At 37.6% G+C, this 23,265-nt stretch overlaps 3 protein-coding genes across 4 annotated transcripts in view; 2 read left to right on the top strand and 1 right to left on the bottom strand.

Moving 5' to 3' along the window:
- The window catches only part of LOC135693045 (E3 ubiquitin-protein ligase MIB2), a 40,796-nt gene extending 21,475 nt beyond the window's left edge, over positions 1 to 19,321 (top strand). Inside the window, exons 12-22 of one of the 2 annotated variants that reach the window (XM_065211427.2) lie at positions 2,241 to 2,348; positions 3,705 to 3,745; positions 4,604 to 4,760; positions 5,313 to 5,467; positions 9,244 to 9,370; positions 10,996 to 11,223; positions 12,196 to 12,365; positions 13,989 to 14,259; positions 14,629 to 14,746; positions 17,702 to 17,767; positions 18,246 to 19,321. In XM_065211427.2, the coding sequence (XP_065067499.1) occupies positions 2,241 to 2,348; positions 3,705 to 3,745; positions 4,604 to 4,760; positions 5,313 to 5,467; positions 9,244 to 9,370; positions 10,996 to 11,223; positions 12,196 to 12,365; positions 13,989 to 14,259; positions 14,629 to 14,746; positions 17,702 to 17,767; positions 18,246 to 18,436 (1,632 nt within the window). In that variant the 3' untranslated portion in view covers positions 18,437 to 19,321. Of the gene's footprint in view, positions 1 to 2,240; positions 2,349 to 3,704; positions 3,746 to 4,603; positions 4,761 to 5,312; positions 5,468 to 9,243; positions 9,371 to 10,995; positions 11,224 to 12,195; positions 12,366 to 13,517; positions 13,946 to 13,988; positions 14,260 to 14,628; positions 14,747 to 17,701; positions 17,768 to 18,245 lie in introns of those variants that run through there. The other variant, XM_065211433.2, reaches the window with a different exon arrangement.
- A 1,003-nt stretch (positions 19,322 to 20,324) lies between these two features.
- Positions 20,325 to 22,122, bottom strand: LOC135686485 (histone H2B). The gene has a single exon (XM_089110457.1). The coding sequence runs from the start codon at positions 22,053 to 22,055 to the stop codon at positions 21,648 to 21,650; it is 408 nt and encodes a 135-aa protein (XP_088966583.1). The 5' UTR covers positions 22,056 to 22,122; the 3' UTR covers positions 20,325 to 21,647.
- Positions 22,123 to 22,299: 177 nt separating this feature from the next.
- On the top strand, positions 22,300 to 23,121 carry LOC135693104 (histone H2A). Its single transcript, XM_065211495.2, has one exon. The coding sequence runs from the start codon at positions 22,400 to 22,402 to the stop codon at positions 22,781 to 22,783; it is 384 nt and encodes a 127-aa protein (XP_065067567.1). The 5' UTR covers positions 22,300 to 22,399; the 3' UTR covers positions 22,784 to 23,121.
- Positions 23,122 to 23,265: the final 144 nt, after the last annotated feature.

Raw genomic sequence — 23,265 nt, 5'->3', positions numbered from 1 at the left:
AATCGATTCAGAAAAGTGCCTGCAGAAATTCGGAGCACGAGCTTTTGTGCCTGCGAGCCCCACTCGCGCAGATTAATGAGGTCTGCATGTGACCCCTGTGAAGAAAAATGGTCGTGTATTCTTTGAATAAGACTAAACAGCTGCATGGTTTCACTATGGGAAGGATATACTGTTGTCCCCTAGATATAAATTTTGCGTTATTGTAACGTGTTTATTTGGGTTACTCAAAGCAATGTCATCTAATGTCGGAAAATCAATTAGGAATACTCAACTGTGACACATTACTGTAAATCAGTGTGCACGGCTCTAGGGAACGAAAACACCACTGCTGCGTGTTTTCCAAAAGGGTAAATTGAACTTAACAAGCATGTGTGAATGTGGTTGTCGAATTCTTCTTTTGAATTTGTCACAAAAAGAAGGAACAGAGATTACGGAGGAAGATACTGTTGTGCTGGACTGCCATCTGCTGAACTGCCAACTGCTGGACTGCCATCTGCTGGACTGCCATCTGCTGGACTGCCATCTGCTGGACTGCCATCTGCTGGACTGCCATCTGCTGGACTGCCATCTGCTGGACTGCCCTCTGGAAATAACCGCATCAACAGAAGTTTGCCGCTTGGTATTACTTTGCATAGCTTACCAAAAGACCAAAGTATACGAAATTTTTGGGTGCAATCAAATTGCATCGTAAAGATGTAGAGCCATCATTTTACTCAACACCGCTGGGCCAGGGGATTGGCCATGGCCCTTCACTTTTTTGCAGAGAAGCTTATGCTTATCGAGCAGTGTCCTGGTCCTTCCTCTCGATATGCTCACACCTCGTGATTCCTACGCCTGGAATTAAGACGGGTTTCCACTTTATTCGCTTTAGTCGCACGACTGAGCGAATGCACGTTGGAGCATGCGCAAGTTGAACTTCCTCATTCGCTGCGAATGCGCGACCTTTCGCTGAGTAGTTCAGGTCAGTTGGAATTCTGGGCGACTGGTCGCGTTCGCCGATGCGCTGACTTGTTGATTCGATTTCGCCAAGTTGCGCGACCAGAGCGAATCAAGAGAGTTGGCGACTCTAACAAATGAGCCAGCCTTGCCCCTAATTTCAAATTCGACGAGATGCTATACCTTCAGTCCTCAAACCAAAAAAGGTTTATCAAGACATGAAACTGTGGCAATTATGAAATGTTGAAATGCTTTAGATGGCAGCTAGTTATCTAAAAGATATAAAAATATGGGCTAATTCCGTAAATATAAGTTAGTTACCGGTTCAGAAACACGCGTATCATAGTAAAATAATGATAATGATGTGATTAATTTTTTTCATACATTAATCAAGTGTTATGTTTTGGAATTCTGCTCTGGGTGGTTTGGGACAAATAGGTGGATTCAAATAGATGGGCTAAGAAATTTCAAACATGGTTTTATCGTGCTATGGTGACTGAAAAAGGAACGATGCACAGCGAGTAGTCAATTTTTCACTTAATAATTGCTTTTATGACTTATCTTACTTGCCTTTCACTCAGAGTAATAATTCCTTATTGCATCTTCGTCTTCTGCTGGTCTCTGTCGACCGACAGCTTTGCCTGACACTCGGTCCGAATTTTCTGCCGAAGAAAGGAGTGGTTCATTCTATTATCGTAAAAATGGCCCACCAGAAGCACATACAAGCTCTTCCTCTTCACTTTATTCAAATGTTGAAGCCATCAAACTGAAATATTCGCAAACGGACATGTTCACTGACTCGCAAGTAGAACTCTGTCGTACTGTTTTATGTTGGAAAGCAGTCTAAAATTGTGCACTAACATAACCATTTTACGTCACTTCCTGTAAAACTAGATCCAGCCCTCTATGACAGGCTTTGAAGCAAACAGTTGACTTTTAAACTTCCGTAACTTCGAAGGTGTTTTGTGTTTTTTTTTCATGATAGCATAGTCGATATAGTAATTAGAGCAAATAAAAATGTGCGTTTCATATGCACTTTAAAGTAAACTCTCGTCTATTCCTTATGAAAAGTTCGGCCAAATTTATGGTTACGGCAAACCATCGCAAAATGAGAGGTAGGGGGGGGGGGGGGGGGGGGTGGAGGTAGACTTTCTTTATTGAACCTGTAATCATGATATCTTGTTATATTTCTTCGTGTTTTATGAAATAACGTCTTGTCACTGAATTTACCTCTGGCAATTTTGCAAGGTACTCATTTATCAAGCACTTTTAGTCTTATCTATTTCTTCTTTATTAACTGTTAGGTCAATCACAGCAAGGAGGGCTTAACTGCCCTTCATATAGCTTGCGATGCTGGAAAAAAAGAATTTGTAGAACTTTTGTTGTCAAATGGAGCAGATGTTAATAAAGAGGTGCGTTGTTGCTAGTTTTTGCTTGCTATAAATATATATTAAGTTATATGCTAGCGAATTATTCACCACGAAATTGATTGTTAGTTAGTAAAAATATAATAATATCAAAACGTATAATTTCTCAGAATGTGATATTTGAATCGTATATTTGTCTGCATTAGAGTGGCAAAAGAAACTACGCGTTGAAATAGAAAGAGATCCGTTGCTGTGTGTTGCTGTCTGGTATATTTGCAGAATGGTTGTCCCGGAAAGCCGAACACTCTTTGTTTCCACTTGAACGATAGTCCGGTCTGAAGGCACAAAAATCGTGCAGAATATGATACCAACCCCGGTCTGCAGGCACAACAATCATGCAAAATATGATACAAGCTCCGGTCTGCAGGCACAAAAATTGTGCAAAATATGATACCAGCTCCGGTCTGCAGGCACAATCATGCAAAATATGATACCAGCTTCGGTCTGCAGGCACAACAATCGTGCAAAATATGATACCAACTCCGGTCTGAAGACACAAAAATTGTGCAAAATATTATACCAGTATGGAAACTACACAACTTACGTAGTTTGAGCTGTAGAATATGATGTGGAACAGACCCAAGCCGAAAGTTCCTCAAAAAACTATTTTTAGAACATCGAACTTTGTTCCAGTTCTCAATTGAAAGTAGTCATTTGCGAGTGATATAACGAGGGTATGTCTGCAAAATCATACACAAACTGAAGGGTGAAATTTCATGCCAATAAAGGTCCATAAATTACCTCATTTTTATTTTAAAAACTATCAACCCCATCCTAATGATGAAAATATCATTTGTAAACGATTTAACAAGTATTTTTCCGCAAAATTTGGTATTCATATATAATTTTAGGTGTGAAATGTCATGCAAAGCAAATAAGGTCCCTAAGGTGCCACATTATCTATTTTTTAAACAATTTACTTGGTCCAATTCCTCACGTAGTCTGTGTATCTGCGCAGAGTTTGGTAATTATTTACGATCTAATCCATGGAATATGATGCAAAGTTAACTTAAGATCAAAATAGCTTTTTGGGGAGTTTTTCAGCTTGGGTCAGTTTCGCATCATATTCTACACCCGAAACTACAAAAGTTGTGAAGTTTTCATACTGGTATCATATTTTGCACAATTGTTGCAAGATTTTGAATTAACAGACCTAACTATGATAAAGATCTGCCGTTGGAGGAAAGCAATAGGTTAATCTTTGTATATCCAAAAAGGCTTCGCAATGGTCATCCTGCCATCATTCATTTTGTGCCGTGGAAATTAACCGCAAAGTCTATTTTTTTCGTTTGGAGCTGATTTATCTCTGTAGTATAATACGATCCTCTTTGGTTTCTTCAGGACAAAGATGGTGACACTGCCCTTCACCGCGCATCTCTGAAGTAAGTCATCAGCATCTTTATGTTCTGTAGCAGTATAAACGTGTTTCAAGCAATACGAAGCAAGACGTGCCGTCTAAGATATACATTGCAGCTGTCGAAAAGTCGGGTGATGCAAACACTTTTAGGTGGTGCAAAATTTGAAAAAGGATTTGAACCGCGCAGATGTTTTAAGACATGCTCAAGCTTTTCGTCTGATACTCTTCATAGTATGAAATGATAGAATAATTAACGAAGATTTTAAGCTAGGGAATATAAATATATTTTGATACATATAAAGATGTCTTAAAAGACATAATAGTCTAGAGCTTTTGAATACATAAAAGTCTAGTCAATTTTTATGCAAAAATATTGTTTTCATGAATCAAGGAAATGTGGACATCGGTTGTATCTGTGATAAACTCAACAGTCGCAAGAAGTAGGTTTTTGTATTTTAAAAAGATCTTGTAATAATCTGATATTTACATGGTGTAAGATTATTACGGGCTCCATCGGAGCAAAGGCCCCATCGGAGGGCTCGTCGTGGACCTTTTGCCCCTCCTAATGCCCCTCTACACTTTTTTATACCCATTTTCAGGTGTCGGCTAGGAGGTTGAAATTTAGAGTCCGGCGAGCTTGTAGAAAGAACGATATCTGATCACAAACCTACCTATCAAATCCTACCTATCAAAACCTATCTCTTAAAACCTACCTTTCAAAGCCTACCTATCGAAGCCTGTATTACGTCAATACAGTTAATAACACCTCGACATGTATGACACTAGGTTAATCGGGTTGCTATATCCCGATTCGCCTTAATTTCTTCTTTAATTGTCCGAATTCAATTGTTTATCGTTATAACTACTGATATTTCAACTTTAGGAAGCGTGTGGATATTGTAAAGATCTTGGTTAAAAAAGGTGTGGCAATGAACAAATCAAACGGAAAGGGAATGACAGCTTTTCATTGCGCTGCTTACTTAGGACATGTCGAAGTCATGAAAATTCTTGTTGATGCCAAGGCTGACGTAAATACCCAGGTATTGATTTATTGTACGTTTTTGATGTGATATACGTTTCTGAAGAGCATGAATTCATGACTATTTTCGAAAAAATGCCTCCAAACGGTGTTTTGGAATAAGATAGGTTAATAGGCTCCAGATCTCTAGAATTGATAGTTCAATAATATTGCTGTACGAATTGTGATATAAGAGAGAAGCTTTGTAAAATAGAAGAAATTGAGAATTCAAGATCTAAATACTTCCTTTCGTTATGTATTGTAGTCTGAATATATTATACGCTTTCGCAAATATGCAATTTACTTCAAAACTGCGTATGAAATACATTAAAATTATTTTCAGAAACATAGAACAGTATATCTTGAAAAATTACTAAATAGAGTTAATTCCTATATTTTTAAAAATGTTTATCGATGGCGCCACAGGCTCTATAGCTCAGGTTAGCCAGTAACCCAGTAAGCCAGTTTCAGTTTTCTAGTTATCAGGTTAGTCTTGCCAGTGCAAAATTTAATTCGTCAATTTGGCCTTTAAATGCTCTGAGAGGGTTCTCGCATTCGGCTTTTTATTTTCAAGGATACAGCTGGAGACACTCCCTTGCACGATGCTATCGGACAGGATAAGCAACCGTCCGTTGAATTCCTTATTGAGCTAAAAAACATTGACTTTACAATTGTGAATCGGCGAGGATTTAATCCTTTACATCATGCTGTTTTTTCTGGAAAAAACGAGTAAGTTTTGGAGCATTTCTTATTTGAAGTTTTGAATTATTTGAACTTTTTCTTATTCCCCCCTCACAGTCCTTTTTCAATTTGATACATTTCGTCGTTCACTTTTTACCGCCGATGCCTGTATACGCAATTTCCAGCAATTCAATTCGGAAAGAATTTGTTCAGGAAATGTAGAAAAGCTTAAATGCTTCTGTAAGAAAACAGAGTATAAAGCAAAAAAGAGATCGTCAATCTGAAACTGCTAAAATGAGCTTTATTTAATATGCTTTTATTTTAGTTTCCTCAAGTTTGAAATCACGGTTTGTACATTGAGGACCATGTGCAGAGCGACTCTGTGATTATACTAGTTTCGATCCATTTTTATTATTACTATTATTATTATGCCACGGAATATTTTCAACTTTTCCATTAAGTACCCGAATAACAAACTCGTCACATGGAAAACCCTTCACAAATGGTCATTGTCCAAAACATCTGCTTGATTTTTCTGCCTACAAGCTTATTGTTTCAAGCTGTAAGCCCAACCTTGAACATGGTAGATATACTTTGATGCATAACCTGGTTATATTATGTCTAGCGAATACATTTTCATCTTCACCACAATGCTCTCTATACGTTGATCTGTCCACTCTTTCTTCACCCACATTAATTACAGAAGATTCATTGAGGCCTAGTCTTGTGTCTAATTCTTACCAAAATGAAAATACGGCATCACTCGTATTCTTCCTTCCTCTAAATTTACACAGTGCCAGGCAGTCATACGTAACCCCCTCACTCTGGACTTAGCCTCATGCGGGCCAACACAAGTGTTTTTTTTATCATTTAAAATTTTAAACCACCACCAAAGCTACTCAAATACATGCCACTTAGAATAGTGAAGGATGCAAGGTCATCTAGTCTCCATTATGAGTGACATTTACAATTTTCAATTACATCTAAATATAAACGCAAAAAAGGAAGAAGAAGAAAAAGAAACTAAATCAGGAAAAGTAAGGTACCTCTAGAAAAATTTACACACAAGTTTTTACATAATTTACATGTTTCAGAGGTAGATCAAGAAATTAAAAAAATAAAAAGACGTTGCTGCTGTTGTGTTTTTCAATCTAAAGAATCTCTTTGTATTACTTCAAAAATTTCCGTTGCGGAGAGGTTTGAAATTTTAAGTCCAGGGACTTCAGAAAGCCAACCAAAGAGCTCGTTCCGCATTGCTTCGAACAAATGGCAGTGCAGGAAAAATGCTTGTTCCACAAACACCTGCGCCACAAACACACAAGGGGCTCAGGCAATCAAAGTTGTGTCTAAAACGGTGCGCTTTTAAAGGGCTGAATCGCAATCGAAGTTGGGTTAAGTATCTTGTTACTGTAGCTCCTTGTGCCCCTTACTGTAGAATTTACAAAGACCGGTTTTTTGTGTGTCTTATTAAAGACAAAGACAGAGAATTTACGTTTAAATTCTCAAATTGATTTTGAATTTCTTATTTCGCTTTCGAGAAGATTAAATCCATAAATTGTGTTTATAAAATAGCTATTAGAAAAACGATCTGTCCTACAAAAATTTGGATCATAATTTCGTGTGTTTCGAATCATGTAAGGTATCTGTCGCTCAGGAAAAGATCGCATGATCTTCGATACCATCTTCTGTTATACATCGACTCCCATCAAAATTCCTCATATTTTTGTGCCTGCTGGTCCCTTTCCAGGTATCTGTGACAGCCAAAGCCGCCGTATACTGAGCTTGTTCAATGCTTTTTGTGACAGTGCTTCTCATATCTGGGTCAAACTTGTGATATATTATGTCTCCATAGTCTAGGTGAGGCCTTACATAAAGCTTGTAAACTTGATCTAGAACATCTCTAGAAACATTTTGAGAGGTATTTTATGAGACCAATGCCCCTCCTAGCTTTTATTACAGCTTCTCTAACCTGTGACTGAAAGTTTAGTTTAGAATCTAATATTACTCCAAGATGTTTGTGTTCATTCTTTCTAGTAATAATTGGATTTCCTAGCTAAGTTGAGGGATGGAATGGTTGCTATTTTTATGCAGAAAAGATAACTTCTTCAGTTTTATCAGCATTAAATTCCATTTTCCATTGGCAAGCCCGTTTCTTAATTTTACCTAAGTCCTCACTTATCTTCAAAGCAGTCTGAGTTACATCATTTAACATAGAAAATAGTGATGTATCATCTGTAAAGAGCCTAATTTCACAGTCAATATTGTCTACTTTATCGTTGATATAGATTGAAAAAAGTAGAGGGCCAAGTACAGAGCCTTGGGGTACCCCTGATGATACCATTTGCCAGTCAGAAGCCTGGCCGTTTAAGATAACCCTTTGTTTGCGATTATGAAGAAAGTCTTGAAGAAGCATGGGCAAACTGCCAGAAATTCCATAACATTGTAATTTGTCATCGAGTTTCTTATCAAGAAGTTAAACAGACTCTAGTTTGCATTCAAGATCGGCAATTTTTTCCTCAAGCTTCATAATCTTTTCGTCGCGTAAAACAAGTTGCTCTGTAATCTTTTTCTCGATTTCTAATGTCATCTTTGCTATTGCATTGTCAAAGAAGTCTTTGCTTGGTATGTGAATAATTGTTGCCCTGATTGGAGTCAGCCTTCTAAGATCGCCTTTAGGCGTGTTGTAGGCCCTGTTTCCGTCATTTTCAAAAAACGAAATTCTAGCCTCCAGAATACGTGTACCGAAAGTGATACATGACACAATACCAGCTAATTACGAGTTTGACATGTTGATAAAGTTTATATTCATATTCCACTTCTGCCCCCTTTTTGCTATGGGCTCAACGATCACAGCATAGTGACACGTAGATTGCCGTTATCATCACATGAAGCGTCGGTTGTCCAGTACGACCAGTCCCGAAACACACAAAGCAAATGTTGAATTCCATTCAAAAGGACAAAGAAGAGCGTACTAAACACGAACTTACTTCTTAGCTCAGGGTCTCTTAATCACTTTCATTCCAACACATGCCAGCAAAACGCCCCGTTGTCTATGGTCCAAAGTACAGCAGATTTCATGGTAAAGTGCATTTCAAACAAAACAGACATGCTATTTACCATGAAATACTAAACAACACCCTTGCCATTAGGGAAAAATCTCACTAAGTGGTCGCTTTCTCGAACAACTGCATCCTCTTTCTGCTTCCAGTATGAAACCTCCAGTAAGTTTCCTCACGCTGCAAATCATGTCTGGACGAGGCTAGATGCACCTGGCGCAGCAACTCAGTTCTTATTTTTCTTGTTAGAGCTCTGTTAAAAAACTATAAAGTGTTTGCTGATCTGCCCACATCTCCATGCCTAATTATTGATGATTCCCTTAGGCCAGATTTTGTTCTAACTTTCAGCAACTCAACTCTTTACCTGATCGAGCACCTTAGGTTTTGAATCTAACATCCAAATTAATAGTGATTGTCAAGCCTCAAAATATCAACCTTTGCATTCCAGTCTGAAACCACAGTTGTCAAAGATCAGGTTCGTTATGCACTTCGAATCTTGGGGAATTCTTCTGACTCTATAATATCTATGCTCAAAGAATAAATCGGTCCGTCAGCAAATGATAATGATAAAGGTTTGATAAAGCCATCAGATGATTTTATTATCTCTGTTGTCTAAGGAAAAAGCCAGTGACCAATCTAGAAATCTAGATTTGACGGAATTTTAAGCACTTTTAATTATTGCATGATATGCACCTTATTTTATTATTATTAAACAGTGTTTGTAGAATTGACACGTTGACCCAAACGTGTTGATCAAATCTCTTACAGGATTGTGACAAAAATCTTGGAGAAAGTTCCTGAACTGGTTAACGTGCAGAAAGAGGATGGCTTTGCAGCACTGCACCTCGCTGTTGTAAATGGCTATGAAGGCATAGTGTTGCATATTCTCAATCAGGTTTGTCTCTTTCCCTATGTTATTCACTAGCTTGTGAACACGCCCTGTTTACAATGGGACATTTTAGGCTGTACACTGACACACCTGTATATCTAATCGCTTACAGAAGGAAAATTGTTTCCACAATTCCCTCCCAACTGTATCGAACCACTTCTAGCCAAACCTTGATTCTTCTGTGCCAAAAGAATCAATAAAACAAGTGAAGGTGTATAGGAGGGTCAGAAGAAAGCACACGAGTGTGTGATGCAAGGGTTAGCGGTGGGTAAAATCTTCAGAGAGCTGCCCATTATATGTGTAAAAGAACCAAAAAACAACAGTGAAGAGACCATAATAGACAAGTCTGCAATGTAGAGGTTGTCATCTTCTACGTCACAGCATTGAGTGATGCGCCCCACCCTAGCTATTTTTTGGACTTACAAGCCCTTAGTTGTGGCATTATTTTGCAAACATGTTGAGATAGCTATTATTTTTTATTATCAATAGAAAAAAATGAAAGGTCATAATTCAACGAGTAATTAATATTCGGTTCTCTAGCAGTTCCCGTAGGTCTGCAATTTTCACAGTTACTCCTGACATTGCACAATTGACAAAGAGCTGTACCTCAACGAGGACATACCTTTGTATCAACTGTCTTTTTGAGGCTTTCTCCTTAAGCAATCCAGCTAACTCCGATACCCTATCCTCAAAAAGCTATAGCTAACAAACTTTGTCAGGTGATGGCGCCTGAGCACTTTTCTAGTGCCTGACATGCATTTATACATTTGTTTTTTCGTCAAAAATTGGTCCATTTAAGTCTTCAGCTTATTTAAATCCACCCGGTAAACAATTTTAGACTTTCGTCTCGTGATTTTACGGCTTTTGGAACCAAAGGTTAAATTTATTTGCCAAAGACTGATTCAAATTGTTCAGATTTTATGGCAAATGATTTTAAGTCCTCATACTAAAAAAGATACTCATACTTAACGGATTCAAGTTTTCAACGTCTTAGAAATTTCCATACAAAGTTCAATTTGATGTTGAGAGAATTTTTAGAGGATTGGACTGAAACAAGCCTACCATTTACAAGGAAATTGGTAGATCAATTTAATGAGTAGATACAGAAGTCTCGACGCGCGTTCTTTTACTCTCTCGATTTCGATCTCTTGATTTTGAGGGCGAAAAATACCAAACTCGATCAATACACAAAACTTTGATACTCAAATTCTTTTTCAGCAAAGCTTAGTTCTCCGATATGACGTAAGAATTCTCATGTTTTTATAGCAGAGGGATTGCCTAATTTAAAGATTAGGACCTGAAGATCAATCAACACGTAGAGGAAATTTGGATAGGCCTTTCGAATCGAAAGCTTTTGGATTCGCTATCCGAACACGTTTGTGATTGCCTTCAGAGGTAATCTCGTATGGATCCGATGTGCACCAAGCTGAACAAGGTCTTAACGATGTACCTAAAATTGATCAAACTTTTTTTTATTATGAGCATGATTTTTCAAAAGTGTTTTAATTGAACATTTTGCTTTCCATTCTCTATCAGGCGCCTCGCTAAACTACATGTGTGATTCGTCGTACTCATTCCAAGAGAAGGACAATTTTTTTCTTGAGGTTACAAAATAGTTGCTTATTTTATAGGGCTATTGTGTGATAGATCAAAAGAACACAAAAGGTCAGACTCCTTTCATGCTTGCAGCTACAGAAGGATATATGGGGATGTTGAAGACGCTATTAGACCGGGGAGCTGAGATAAATATGCAAGATGAAGATGGAGATACGAGTCTCCATGTTGTTTTGAAAAAACATGAGCTTTTTAAATTATTGGCAAGCGACGTCTTTGGTGAAGTATCCCTGGAAGTACCAAGCGTATGTATGAATTATTGGTGACATACACTCTTTTTTATAAGAACCAGTAAATTTAAGTTCAGGCTGACTGTTCTTATTTTCTTCAAAATGCTGAGGCTGGATTTTTCTTATTTTGTTCTTAAATTGATTGGAAACTAGCAGTGCAATTTCTAGCTTTTTCGCTCTTGCCAACAAAGTGAGTTAGACAACTGTCGAAAAGTTTAAATTTTCACCCGAAAAGCACCCACACATAGCTAAAAATCATTTTACAGTAGCTGAGCCTCAGCTTGTTCTTAATTTGTTCTTAACTTTTGACCAATTTTGAGGCTCGTGTTCTTTTAAAGTTTTTGCTTTTTCAAAGCCATTATAAAATTGTTCTTATAAAATTGAACTGAAGAGCAATTAGTGTTTGCTTAAGAATTTTGTACACCAGTAATTCAATACAGTCTTTCGCAGGGACTGCTCCTTGCATCTCAAGTTCCGGACATTCTTTAATTTGCCCCCCCCCCCCTGGAGAATTTGTTTTCTAAGCAGTTTTTTGTTAGTGGCTAATTCGAAAGAGACTTATTCAAGGGGACTTATGAAATCAGCTCTACGTTGCATGAAATGGGGCTTATTTTACATATGGAAGATTATTAAAAAATTCGCTTCGAGGTTGGGGAATTCTTCAACTGAGGGGCTAACTCGACAAATCACGGTTGGAAAATAACATGTACATAAAACGTGGAACAACACCCACATACTTCTATCTTTTCAATTTAATTTTAGGTGTTGAATAATGCATCTGAGGTTAGGCAATTAGTTAGCACTTTAGGAACGATATCTTACCTAGAAACGAACTCTGGAGTACTAAGAAAGATGCAACATTGTTTTGATATAACGCTCTAGCTGTTCGCTGCTGATTTTGTTTGCGTAATTGTATCTTCATTGTATTGTATCTTCATTGTACGGTATGTTAATTGAATTTTCAAACCGTCTGCTTTTTTATTGCAGATTGTCGCCCAGTTTGAGAAGCCAAAAGCAAGTAGCGTGGCGATAGCCTGTTATTTGGTTGAAATAGGTGCCGACATATCCATACGCAACGACGAAGGAGTTGATGTCATTGGTGCAGTTTCTGACCAAAATATCAAAGATCTTTTGAAAAAGTTCGAAGAGCGGAAAAGGTAGTTTTCTATACAGACATGAAGTATTTTACTTTAATATTCGTTCCAGGTTACCAAACAAAAACCGTTAGCATATAAGGGTAAGATGGTAATCAGAATATTTTACCATTGTCAATCATAAGACTGAAAGTGGCATTCTCTCATCATTTGAACCATTTATTCTTGGGCTGTCGGTGCGCCAATCGCAAAGACGGTCTTAAATAAAACCCCAACCGTTTTTGATGGGGTTGAGAAGAAGAAGCAATGGCTTCTTCCGCCGACAAGCAACACCTTGTTCATGCAAAAGTCGCAAGCCATACGGCCATTAACTAATGCACGAAGAAAAGAAATATAAAGTTAACGTGCATGTAACAATCTGAAGAATACCTAGACATGGGTTGGGTGGGCAGGGTCGCAAAGGAAAAACCTTTGCTCTCCACAATCCGAGTGAGAACATGTGAGAATGAAACTATGCCAACATAAAATTTGAATACCCAAGGCCATTGCACACTTGCACGCTTGTTGCTTTGAGTATTAAAGGCACAATGTAATGTTTACTCGAGCACTGCTACAATAAACACAAACTCCACAATCGTGCAGTCTGTGCCAAAAACAAAGCCCAAGGGGCACCGAAGAGGCTTACCTGTCACATATTAAACGTGATTAAATCTCATTTAATCAAGCTTGTATATGATAGGCTCGTCTAATATTGGTTATTGGATAACTTTGTTCTGGTTACTTTGATATATTTGATAGCCTTGTATTTTTGCACGGCATACCCCTGATTCGACTAAGGTCATACCAATGGTTGAATATTTTTGCTTAAAAGGCCTTTTTACTGCTCCATTTAATTTAACAAAAACATTATTTGTCTTTTTTGACTCTGTCCAAATAAACTGACTGAATGCTATTAAGACCCCACTTACACTACAGAAAAGAAGAACGGAACTGCTTGGCCCTGTTCCTGAAAAAGCCACGATAGGCCTTGCATTTTCACTAGGTATCTTCGTTCCGTGCTAGTTTGGGAACGATTTCGTTTTTCTATGGTTTCGCCAAAAAGCGAAACTCTTGGGTTCCGTTCCCAAAACGTACTTGTTTTCTCTAGTATTAACCATTTGGTGTTAACGGTCAGGAACGGTTGGTCAAATTTGGTTCCATTCCTTTTTGCTTCAGCGATGAAAGAAGCGGTATCGTGCCAAATCAAGAATGGAACCAAGGAGCAGAGTCCAGAAATCGCCCAAACCTTCCTCCGGATGAAATTTGGCCCTATTTGTGTACCTCAAAATTGATCCCTGTATCCTTTTTTTATAAGTTTTTTATAAATATGATACAAGTAGATCATTAATAGTTTGGTCTTTACGCTTTGTCAGGAAAAACGGAAAGATATAGCGAAAGGGTAAATTCCTCTCACTTTATATGCTCTTTTCAAGTTTGCATTGGCCCTCTTCCGAACTACTACATCGCTGCATAACCCTCCTCTGGCTCACAGCCGTGGAACCGTTCTGTTTCTCGACACTGCCAAGAAGTTCCGTTCTTTTTTCTTTAGTGCAAACGGGGCCTGTTTCCTAAGTTAAAATGGAGTTTTTTAGAAAATTGTATTTAGAAAATTTAAAAAAGTAAGCAAACATGTTTTTTTCTATAAAGAACAAGACCTCCCCGCCAAGAAGAAAACAAGACCTCCCCGCCGACGAGAATGCCTCAGCAGGAGACAGCGCCAGTCAAAGGCTCGATTGAGAAAGAGGATACCAAAGTAACAGCGAATAACACTTCAGAATTAAACACTTCAAAAGAGCCAGACATAAAAAACTGTCGTTTGTGCAGAGAAAATCATAAAGATGCAAGGTTTATACCATGTCGTCATGAACCTGTTTGCAAAACATGCGCAGAATTATTCAAGAAATGTTGTGAATGCAGGGTTAGTCCATATTTATTGCTTTAAATTTTTTATTATAACCTTACTCAGTTTTTGCAGTGTTATTTATACCAAGAACGTTTTTTTGCTTATACTTGGTATGCATTTAGTTGCTCACAAGGCATTCACAGAGTATAGTTACCAAGAACGTTTTTGGTTTTGCTATTTTTTGTACCTTTATTGGTTTGTAACAATATTAGCAAATGTCTTCAACGAATTTTCACAATTCTATCCTGAAATGATATCAATTTGCTTTTGTTTACATTTTTAATATCCGTTTGAAGCTTAGATGGATGTTTATTTTTGCATGCCGCCTTCTGCAATGTATTTTCTAGTACCTCGGATCAATACTGCAGCACCTTCTTTATTCAGGAAGACGTCATAGGCGTGGAACTATTTGTTCCACCGCATCTCCCTGCTTGCAAAAGCTGCGATGATTCGCTGTGCAACGTAATATTTTTACCTTGTGGACACAACAGTTACTGTCACAGTAAGTTAATTTCTCATCCAGCAATTTTAATTTGCGCCCCTGGGCTTATACACATTTGTGTTATGTTGTATTTTGTTATGTTTTATATATATTCAAAAGCGCACACTATAAAATGCTCAGACGATCAAGGTAAAAAGCGCAACGAAAAAATGTTTTGAAAATATTCCGACATCTTATCAGCCTAAAAATCAATTGAAAAATGCAAACCTAAGAGGAAACTACCCATAAAAATCCAGTGTCAGTATTTTTGTTAATGTCGAGGACATCAAGATCGTTATGTTTTAAGGTGTTTTGTGAATGCTTGGCAGCGTATAGTCATTTTATATAACTGGGAATTCAAATATAGCAGTAAATATGACATAACATATGCAACTAATATTTAATATTAATATACTATATATATATTTATATATATATAGGATCATCATGGGTTTCTCGAAGATATTAAAGTAACTATTATAGATAGACTTAATGGGAATGGTAGGATACGTGAAAGTTTCTGGCAGTATAAGTTAGAAACTTTCGCGCCCCGGGGCCAGGTTAGTTGAAGCATAGTTTTATTTTTATTTTCAATCTCTTGGATTATTTTCTTCTTTTCACAGCTATTTATTATTTCCACATAATATTATTTTCTAATCTTCATGGTAGGGACAGACAGCATTCACCCTTTCTCGTTTTTGTGCATTCCTGGGTAGTTTACCATCTGCCTTCGCGCCTTTCTTTTGTGCTTTTATCTATTGTATTTATTCCGCTTTTCTCACCTTCAGCTGGGCCTCAGAAAGTTTACTTGTGTCGTATAATTAGCCATTATTGTCCTTGTTGTAAAATGTGTTCTTTTGTCCTATTGTTTTGTATTCCTTATTTTACGCTCCAAATGTAAGTGAAGGTTATTCTGAAGAAGCATTTTGCGAATTGGTCACGGGTTCATTTGTAACTGCAGCGGCGTAACGGAACAGTTTAGGGCCGTTAGTAATACTTTGCTCGCAGGCCCTTGAACAATGATATTTTTTCCAAAACCAGACAAAAATAAAGAAATCAGCAAGATCAATAATTTATGCGATAAAAAGATTGAAATATCAATTTGGAACAAAACAATTTCAGATAGTGAAAAATATCAAAGAGGTTAATTATCAGGCATTTTCTCAAAGTCATTTTCATGCTGGCAAAAGTGTCGCTTAGCGAAGGAATATACGGCCGACGCCACAGACTTCAAAGTGGAGAGTTGAAAATAAAGGAGTTGAGCTTGAATTTAATGGTTCAAAATATTTCGGTGTCAAAAAAAGGATGCTGGAGGTACATGAGAACAAAGGAGGAGACTTTTTTGATAGAAAAGGACTAGGCCCGTGGGTACTTTTGCTACTACACCCTCCATTTTGACTTTAAACACCATCATTTTGCACCACTAAACTTCCGAAATTTTGCAGCACTTTGACTTTCCCCTGCTTCGGTTCTCTGTTTCTTTTAGAAGTATTTTTTACGTAGAATGTCTTGTCATGATCGAATATTCTAAGTAACAAAAAGAGAGAAAAGACTATGCGCTAAGGGTCAGAGTTTGTTTACCGTATACGTACTTTGAATTCTTTCAAAATCCATTTACATTGTATAATGCTGCTTAATGTTGCTTTATTCTCTTGAAGGCTCTATCATTGCATTTTCTTTGTGAAGACATCTTATCCAAATAATTTATTAAAATCTGTGAAGATTGAAACGGACGTTTCACACAGTAAACTTGAATAAATAATGGTCTCAGTTAAAAAGGAACTACTGGTCTTTGCGAACTTAGTATCTTAATGTAACATGTTACCAGGAGAGTTTTTGTTTCTCAAATCACTTTTCATTTAAACTAATGCAAACAAACCTTTATCGTGAAAACCTTTACACGGCCCCTTCTAGGGGACTCTTAGGAGCTGCTCGAACCCCAACCTACGTTGGTTACGCCACTGGTTAGTAACACTTGATAGAGCAATGAAAGCTACCGTTACATGAAACAAATCTTCCAAACAAATTTTGCCTCTTTCACAAAATGAAGAAACTGTGTCACAGACAGTAAACGCGTACCTAAATAAGAAGCCAAAGCCAACCCTTTCTTTAAATGCATTTGTGTAATCGTGGAGTGGTAACCATCTTTTGTCTTGTCCTGTCCCAAACTCGAGCCAAAGCTGTACTCAGCTGAGCTGAAGAAACAATGCAATTGCTTTTATGACAACATCAGTGTCGACCGTTTCGATTGCGACTCTTCCATGTCCTGAACTAGAAATACTCTTCACGTAGACAGACGTTCTAGTATCAGCTTCTTCGTGGTTACAAAGCTTTTGGGGGCCTTTTTGGGGGAAATCTCGTCTTTCTCAGCATGTCAAGAAGATATAGAAGAAGACAAAGAAGGAACTGGATAAGGGTATCCCAGTTTAAAAGTAGCTTTTAGGGGCATTTTTGAAGTGGGGTCTGCATCTCATCTTATTCAGCATGTCCAATTTTGTACTTGTACCAACTTTTATGCTTGTATTATAAAGTGGACACTTTGTCCTATTTTTGAGGTCAAGCGGCAGCACTATAAAGAAATGCATATTTAATAGTTAAGAAATGTGCATGCATTACGACGATAGGATACAAGTAATTTTTTAACTATATTGAAATGATCAAAGAAGTAATAGCCACTATGGCAATTTCGGCCACCAAAATAGCCGCAATTTTAGCAAACATCGTTTCAGAAATTTTCCCCGGACTCCTTAAAAGGTTCGCCTCCAGCGTGCCTTGCTTTTTGTCTTTCGTTTTGACCCGGGCCCATAAACCCTCTCTGCGGCCCTGGCCACATTGCTTATGCCAGCAAGCCCATACATATGCGAATCGCCGAAAAAGCTAAATTTTCACCTCTCTACGATTCTATGACGCTAGCAACTTTGTATTTAGCGACGATTTCAGAAAACCAAGTGTAATAAATATTTGATTGTATTTTAGGCTGCTCACATAGATTCAAGAAGTGTCAATTATGTGATAAACTGATCGATCAAAGGAAATTTATCGGTGAGATTATTTGTTTTTTTATCTTTAATCGTAGTTTTGCGAATGCGATGATTTCGAGAGAATATTAATTTGCCGCATTGTCGATCCTAACATTCTGCTATAGTTATTATTTCTTCTTTTGATTCCTAACTGGAGTAGGGAAAGATTTTCACATTATTCTTGTGAACTAGGCTCGCATAAGCAATTCATTCATTATACAATTACTGCTCAAATGCTTGCAATTATCCAACTGTAACCATAGTTGATATCAACCATGCTGTAATATATACCAAGCCCTTGCAATCCCTTTCCAAAATATATATTTTAGTCCTTTCTATATAAACTATATAAATTTTAATAAAAGCAACAAACGATGTCAACAAACAAGATCAAGGACCACCAGTGATAGAAAATGTGGACGCCCATGTCCTACAATTTAACTTAGAAAGAGTTTTGTGTAAAAAATAACTTCAATGGATTTGACTTGTCTATCTTACAGGCCCAAAACCTGTGGAAAAAAGACCGATCAACCGGGAAAGCAATTTTGAATGCAAAATTTGTTTTGAGCGTCTGCCCAATTCCGTATTCGGATGCGGACATAGTTCCTGCGAGACATGTGGTCAAAATTTGGCTGTATGTCATATTTGTCGAATGCCGATCACCCAGCGCACTCCTTTATATTTAAACTGAAGCAGGATTCACTAAAGCAGTCACTATTGGTAATTAAGTGTCGTTTTTCTATGCGGAATCGTTTAGAATTTTTTATCTATGTTTTCTTGCGCAGTAATCGTAAAAGGTCACTCATCAAGGTTTTGTGTTTTCATTGCCTCCTTGCATTATATTTTCTAACTGTTACTCATAAGCAAGGCTGTCCCCGATGGATTTAGTCTCCCTCGTAATAAGACAGTATTTGTTGAGGAGTCCAATGATGTACTTCATCCTTGTGGCAAGGAGCAATGTATCGTGATGATGATCGAGTTCCATGCGCATTTCTTTGACTCAAGAACATATTTTCTCTTGTTCGTCTCCCAAAGCTCCTCAACAAATATACGCTAGTTGCCCATTCTTCCTGTTTACAATAAGCCACCCTAAATTGTTTTTCAATCCTTCAAGATGCTTAATTCACTGCTAAAGATTTCAGGCTTATGAAGTTTTTTATCATCCATCAATTGTGTGCTTCAGTGCCACATTCCCACACGTTGCCTAATCAAGCTTTTAAAAACGCTGCTCAAATTACAACAACTTTTTGCAATAATTAAGCACGTTTTTAAAAAAAATTATTTCTTTAACTCCGAGAAAAGATTTATTTTTGTACTAAATTGAATCGGATAGCCATTTCAAAGCTGCGTAAACTTTTTTGTGCTTGTAGAAATGTGTGTAGCTGATTCAGCAACTGCTAAATATCTTCTAATTTTTCTAATATTGTTCTAGTTTTTTATATGATAATTGTAGAAAGCTGTATACGATAATTTTGTTTCAGACTGATTCAACATTATTTTCCTCTAAACTCTGTAAAAATTACATACCGATCTATTTTTACTCTAAAGGCTGTTGATTTCCATTGTTGTATTCGTATTTTTGCCATTTTTTACGACTGCTTCTTATAGACCAGGCGGAGAATAGGGGAATGGTCGCCCGAGAGCAAAATTTATGGGTCCAAGTGCTTTTGGTCAATTTAAGGGTGCTGATTTCATAAATCGATGTTGAACGGGGATTTTCGGGGGCCATCGGCCTCTTTTTCGTGTTTGAAGTCTCGTTTTTGCGTATATGAAAGTAATCAATGAAAAACAGTTTAAATGGAAATAAGTGGAAGTCCTCAAGTTAATTAAGCATAAATGCATAATTGAGCATAAATGCTTAAAATTGAAAAAAGTCTGTTTAGGGGGGAAAAAGCCACTTTTTTACGAGTAAATTGCGTAATCTTAACATTTTTATCCTTAAATAAACATCTAAAGAACTTAATACATATGTTGTTGGGAAAATTTTTTGAAGTTTTTTCCGAAGTAACTATGCAGCCCTATTTATTACTAACTGATAAATAAAACTAAGGAAAAAACAACCAGATCATGACCTTAATGATAAGCTTGTAAAAAATTAGTCTATTCTTATGAAGTGAATTTATGACGGGTTGTCAGGTTGCTCTTTGAAAAATCTTTCTCTTACAATCTATTTTTACAATGAGAGTTTATCCTGTGAATGCAAGCAATAAGTCTACTTTTTATGCAAAAGTCTTGAGTTTGGCTATGATATAATTGCATAGGGAACACAGACAGAAGCTTATCATACCATATACACATTGAACTGTTGATGTTACTATGTTTTTTATGGTAAGCAAACTGCAATAATCACTTTAAATGTCGTTTTGAATTCAGAATCTGTAGCAGGAAGGAATGATATATATTGTTTATTTACTATGACTCCAACACTTTCAGTCAATTTTAACATGGGGTTAGCAGAATCTGAAAACATTTTGTACCAATAATACGTATACCGTAAATCCCCAAACTGGCCACCCCCACCCTCGAAAAAGCCCCCCTCGAATAGGCCCCCATCCTAGAACTACAAATTGCCAATAAGCCCCCCTCGATAAAGCTATCGTATATTCGCGACTTGAACCCCTCAATTTGACGATTTTTGCCATTTGAGGTTGCCAATGGCGTTTTACTGAATTACCACAACAAATTCATACTTTGGTAGTAATTAATTAAGTGCTCATAAAGAAATTCTTACTAAAATAAACGAGGTCTTTTAATAATGTCTCCTTAATGTCTACAATAATTTTATTAGCCCCACCCCTTCGTATAAGCCCCCCACGAGAAAGCCCCTGTCCAAAGAAATAAAAAATAAATATACTAAAAGCTTGCATTGGCGCCTTCTCCCTTCATGCTAATCAACTTACCGATTTGCAGTTCGAGCAAATCATATATAGAAAGAAGTAAGAGAATTGAATCCTTAGCGAACAAAGAGGAAATTTTGACAATGACAAAGTTCAGCTCAGTTCAGTTTTCATTTTTTAAATTCCACTACATACAATTTATCAATAACAAGACAAGCATACATCTAAAATACAAGAAATTAATACAATATACCAATACAAAACATAGACACAAGATAGATTGTATGGAGGGAATTACTTACAGGAAAAGCTCTCTCAGTAGTTAGACTAATCGAGGAGAGACCACCCCCTATTATTAAAGTATCTCATATAAGTTTTATTCTTTCCCACGTTTTGACTACTGAAATTGTATTTTCAATCCAGATTCGATTGTATTTGAACATAATAGAAGCTGACTTATACCGACTCAGGTAAGAATAACTTTTCACTTTTTAAAAACAATAATGGACAAACGCTCCAGAAACTTTTGTTATATCGACATGTTTTGTTATATGTTATATCGATATGTCTTGGCTCATTATCCATACAATACAAATTTGCTGAATGTTTGAGCAAATAACATTTATGGGTAGAACATGGAGGCTCTGTGTTATATATTACATATAAGTTAGAATAAAGTTAATTCTCATAGGTAGGTTTTTAAGTCTTGACTGTTCATCCTATAACTTTAATTTTCCATTGAATATGTGACCACCATTGTCAGACAAATCATGTAAATATTGTAATAATTTGGCATGTCTCAATCGCAGGCGCTAATGCACAATTTTTTATTCCACGGTGGGTGTTCATTCGAGAATTTACGGTACAATAAGAGAGTAAATGCCATACATAAATAAACCAGGCTATAACGCCCTCCTCTCCCCTCCCCTCTCCTGAAAAATAAATAAACCCCACATCGTGTGTGTTAGTGGGTATAGCAACGAGATTGGTTAATTTGGTAGCTTTTAAAAAAGCTGTTTTTGATTGTAGACGACGAGGAAACACTCGTTTGTGTATACGACAAGTTTACTTGTTGCTTGTGTACTTGGTAACGGCCTTGGTGCCCTCACTGACAGCATGCTTGGCAAGTTCACCGGGAAGGAGAAGCCTGACGGCAGTCTGGATTTCCCTCGACGTGATCGTTGCCTTCTTGTTGTAGTGGGTGAGACGCGAGGCTTCTTGAGCAATCCTTTCGAAAATGTCGTTGACAAACGAGTTCATGATGCTCATGGCCTTGCTTGAAACGCCGGTATCGGGATGGACTTGCTTAAGTACCTTGTAGATGTAAATCGAGTAGCTCTCCTTGCGCTTTTTCGACCTCTTCTTATCTCCAGAGGCAGCCTTGCCACCTTTCTTGCCAACTCCTGCTTTCTTCTCCCCCTTCTTGGCAACCTTTGGGGCCTGTTTTCCTCCTTTTGCTGGGGCGTCAGACATCTTGAAATCTTGAAATGAAGAAATTTAAATTTCACTTGCGAGAATCTTCGATAGATAGACAAAGCAACAGTGATCTGGTCTTTTGGCGCCAGCGCAAGCTTTTAGTATATTTGTTGGCAGCTGAGTGATTAGCTCGAAGGCCATGTGACACACGTCGATTCGCTGTCTCGTGTTCGCTTATTGTTCGCGGTCGATAGCGGGGGTGTTGATTGGTAGATCTCGAGTAAATGCCCTTTACAAATTTCCCACTTTGGCGGGCAAGCAGACAGTTGCGAACAAATTTGTTCATCTTACAGAAAGGGACCATTTCATATTTTCAATTTGAGAACTGCCAGTGTAGAAACATGTCTGGACGCGGAAAAGGAGGAAAAGCTAAGGCCAAGGCAAGGTCGAGGACATCCAGAGCTGGTCTTCAGTTCCCAGTCGGACGTATCCACAGATTGTTGAGAAAGGGAAACTATGCTGAACGAGTTGGATCGGGGGCTCCCGTCTATCTTGCAGCCGTACTCGAGTATCTCTCGGCAGAAATCTTGGAGTTGGCTGGCAATGCCGCCAGGGACAACAAAAAGTCAAGAATCATCCCTCGACACTTGCAGCTTGCAATTAGAAACGACGAGGAGTTGAACAAATTGCTGAGTGGAGTGACCATTGCACAAGGTGGTGTCCTGCCAAACATTCAGGCAGTACTCTTACCAAAGAAGACCGAGCAGAAAGCTCCAAAATCATAAAGCTTGGACTCACTTGTTGGCCCGGCCACTTATTCATTGAAAACGGTTTTTTTAAAAACCACCACGAAAACTGATTTGGTGTACCTGCTTGTCACACGCACGATAGGCACATTCTGTGTAGAGGCTATCGATGTACACATATCTATCTAATTACATTTTGTGAAAAAGGCAATCGATTTACACACATCTAATAGCTTATTAGGATTGTAGGCTATATTCGATTGGGAGTAGGTAGTGTTTGGCTGACATTCGATGTTTTCATGTTGCTTCTCGAGGGCTGTGCACCATTTAGACTAACATTCATAGCCTGAAATAATGATATGCGGCCTAATAAAAAAATGCATAAAGATAATGAGGTACAACATACAACAGCAAATAGCTAACTATGGTTTAAAAAAGGTTTAAAATAAAATAACCATGGTTATTTCAAATTGGTTATTAGAAGGTCTTTCTTTATCTTTATACTTTCCCGTGTGCAAGTG

Source organism: Rhopilema esculentum, chromosome 10 (genome assembly GCF_057945365.1).
Source record: "Rhopilema esculentum isolate cy_ngs chromosome 10, ASM5794536v1, whole genome shotgun sequence".
NCBI lineage: Eukaryota > Metazoa > Cnidaria > Scyphozoa > Rhizostomeae > Rhizostomatidae > Rhopilema > Rhopilema esculentum.
Note: the sequence above shows the minus strand (reverse complement) of the source record. Positions and strands in the feature narration are given on the sequence as shown.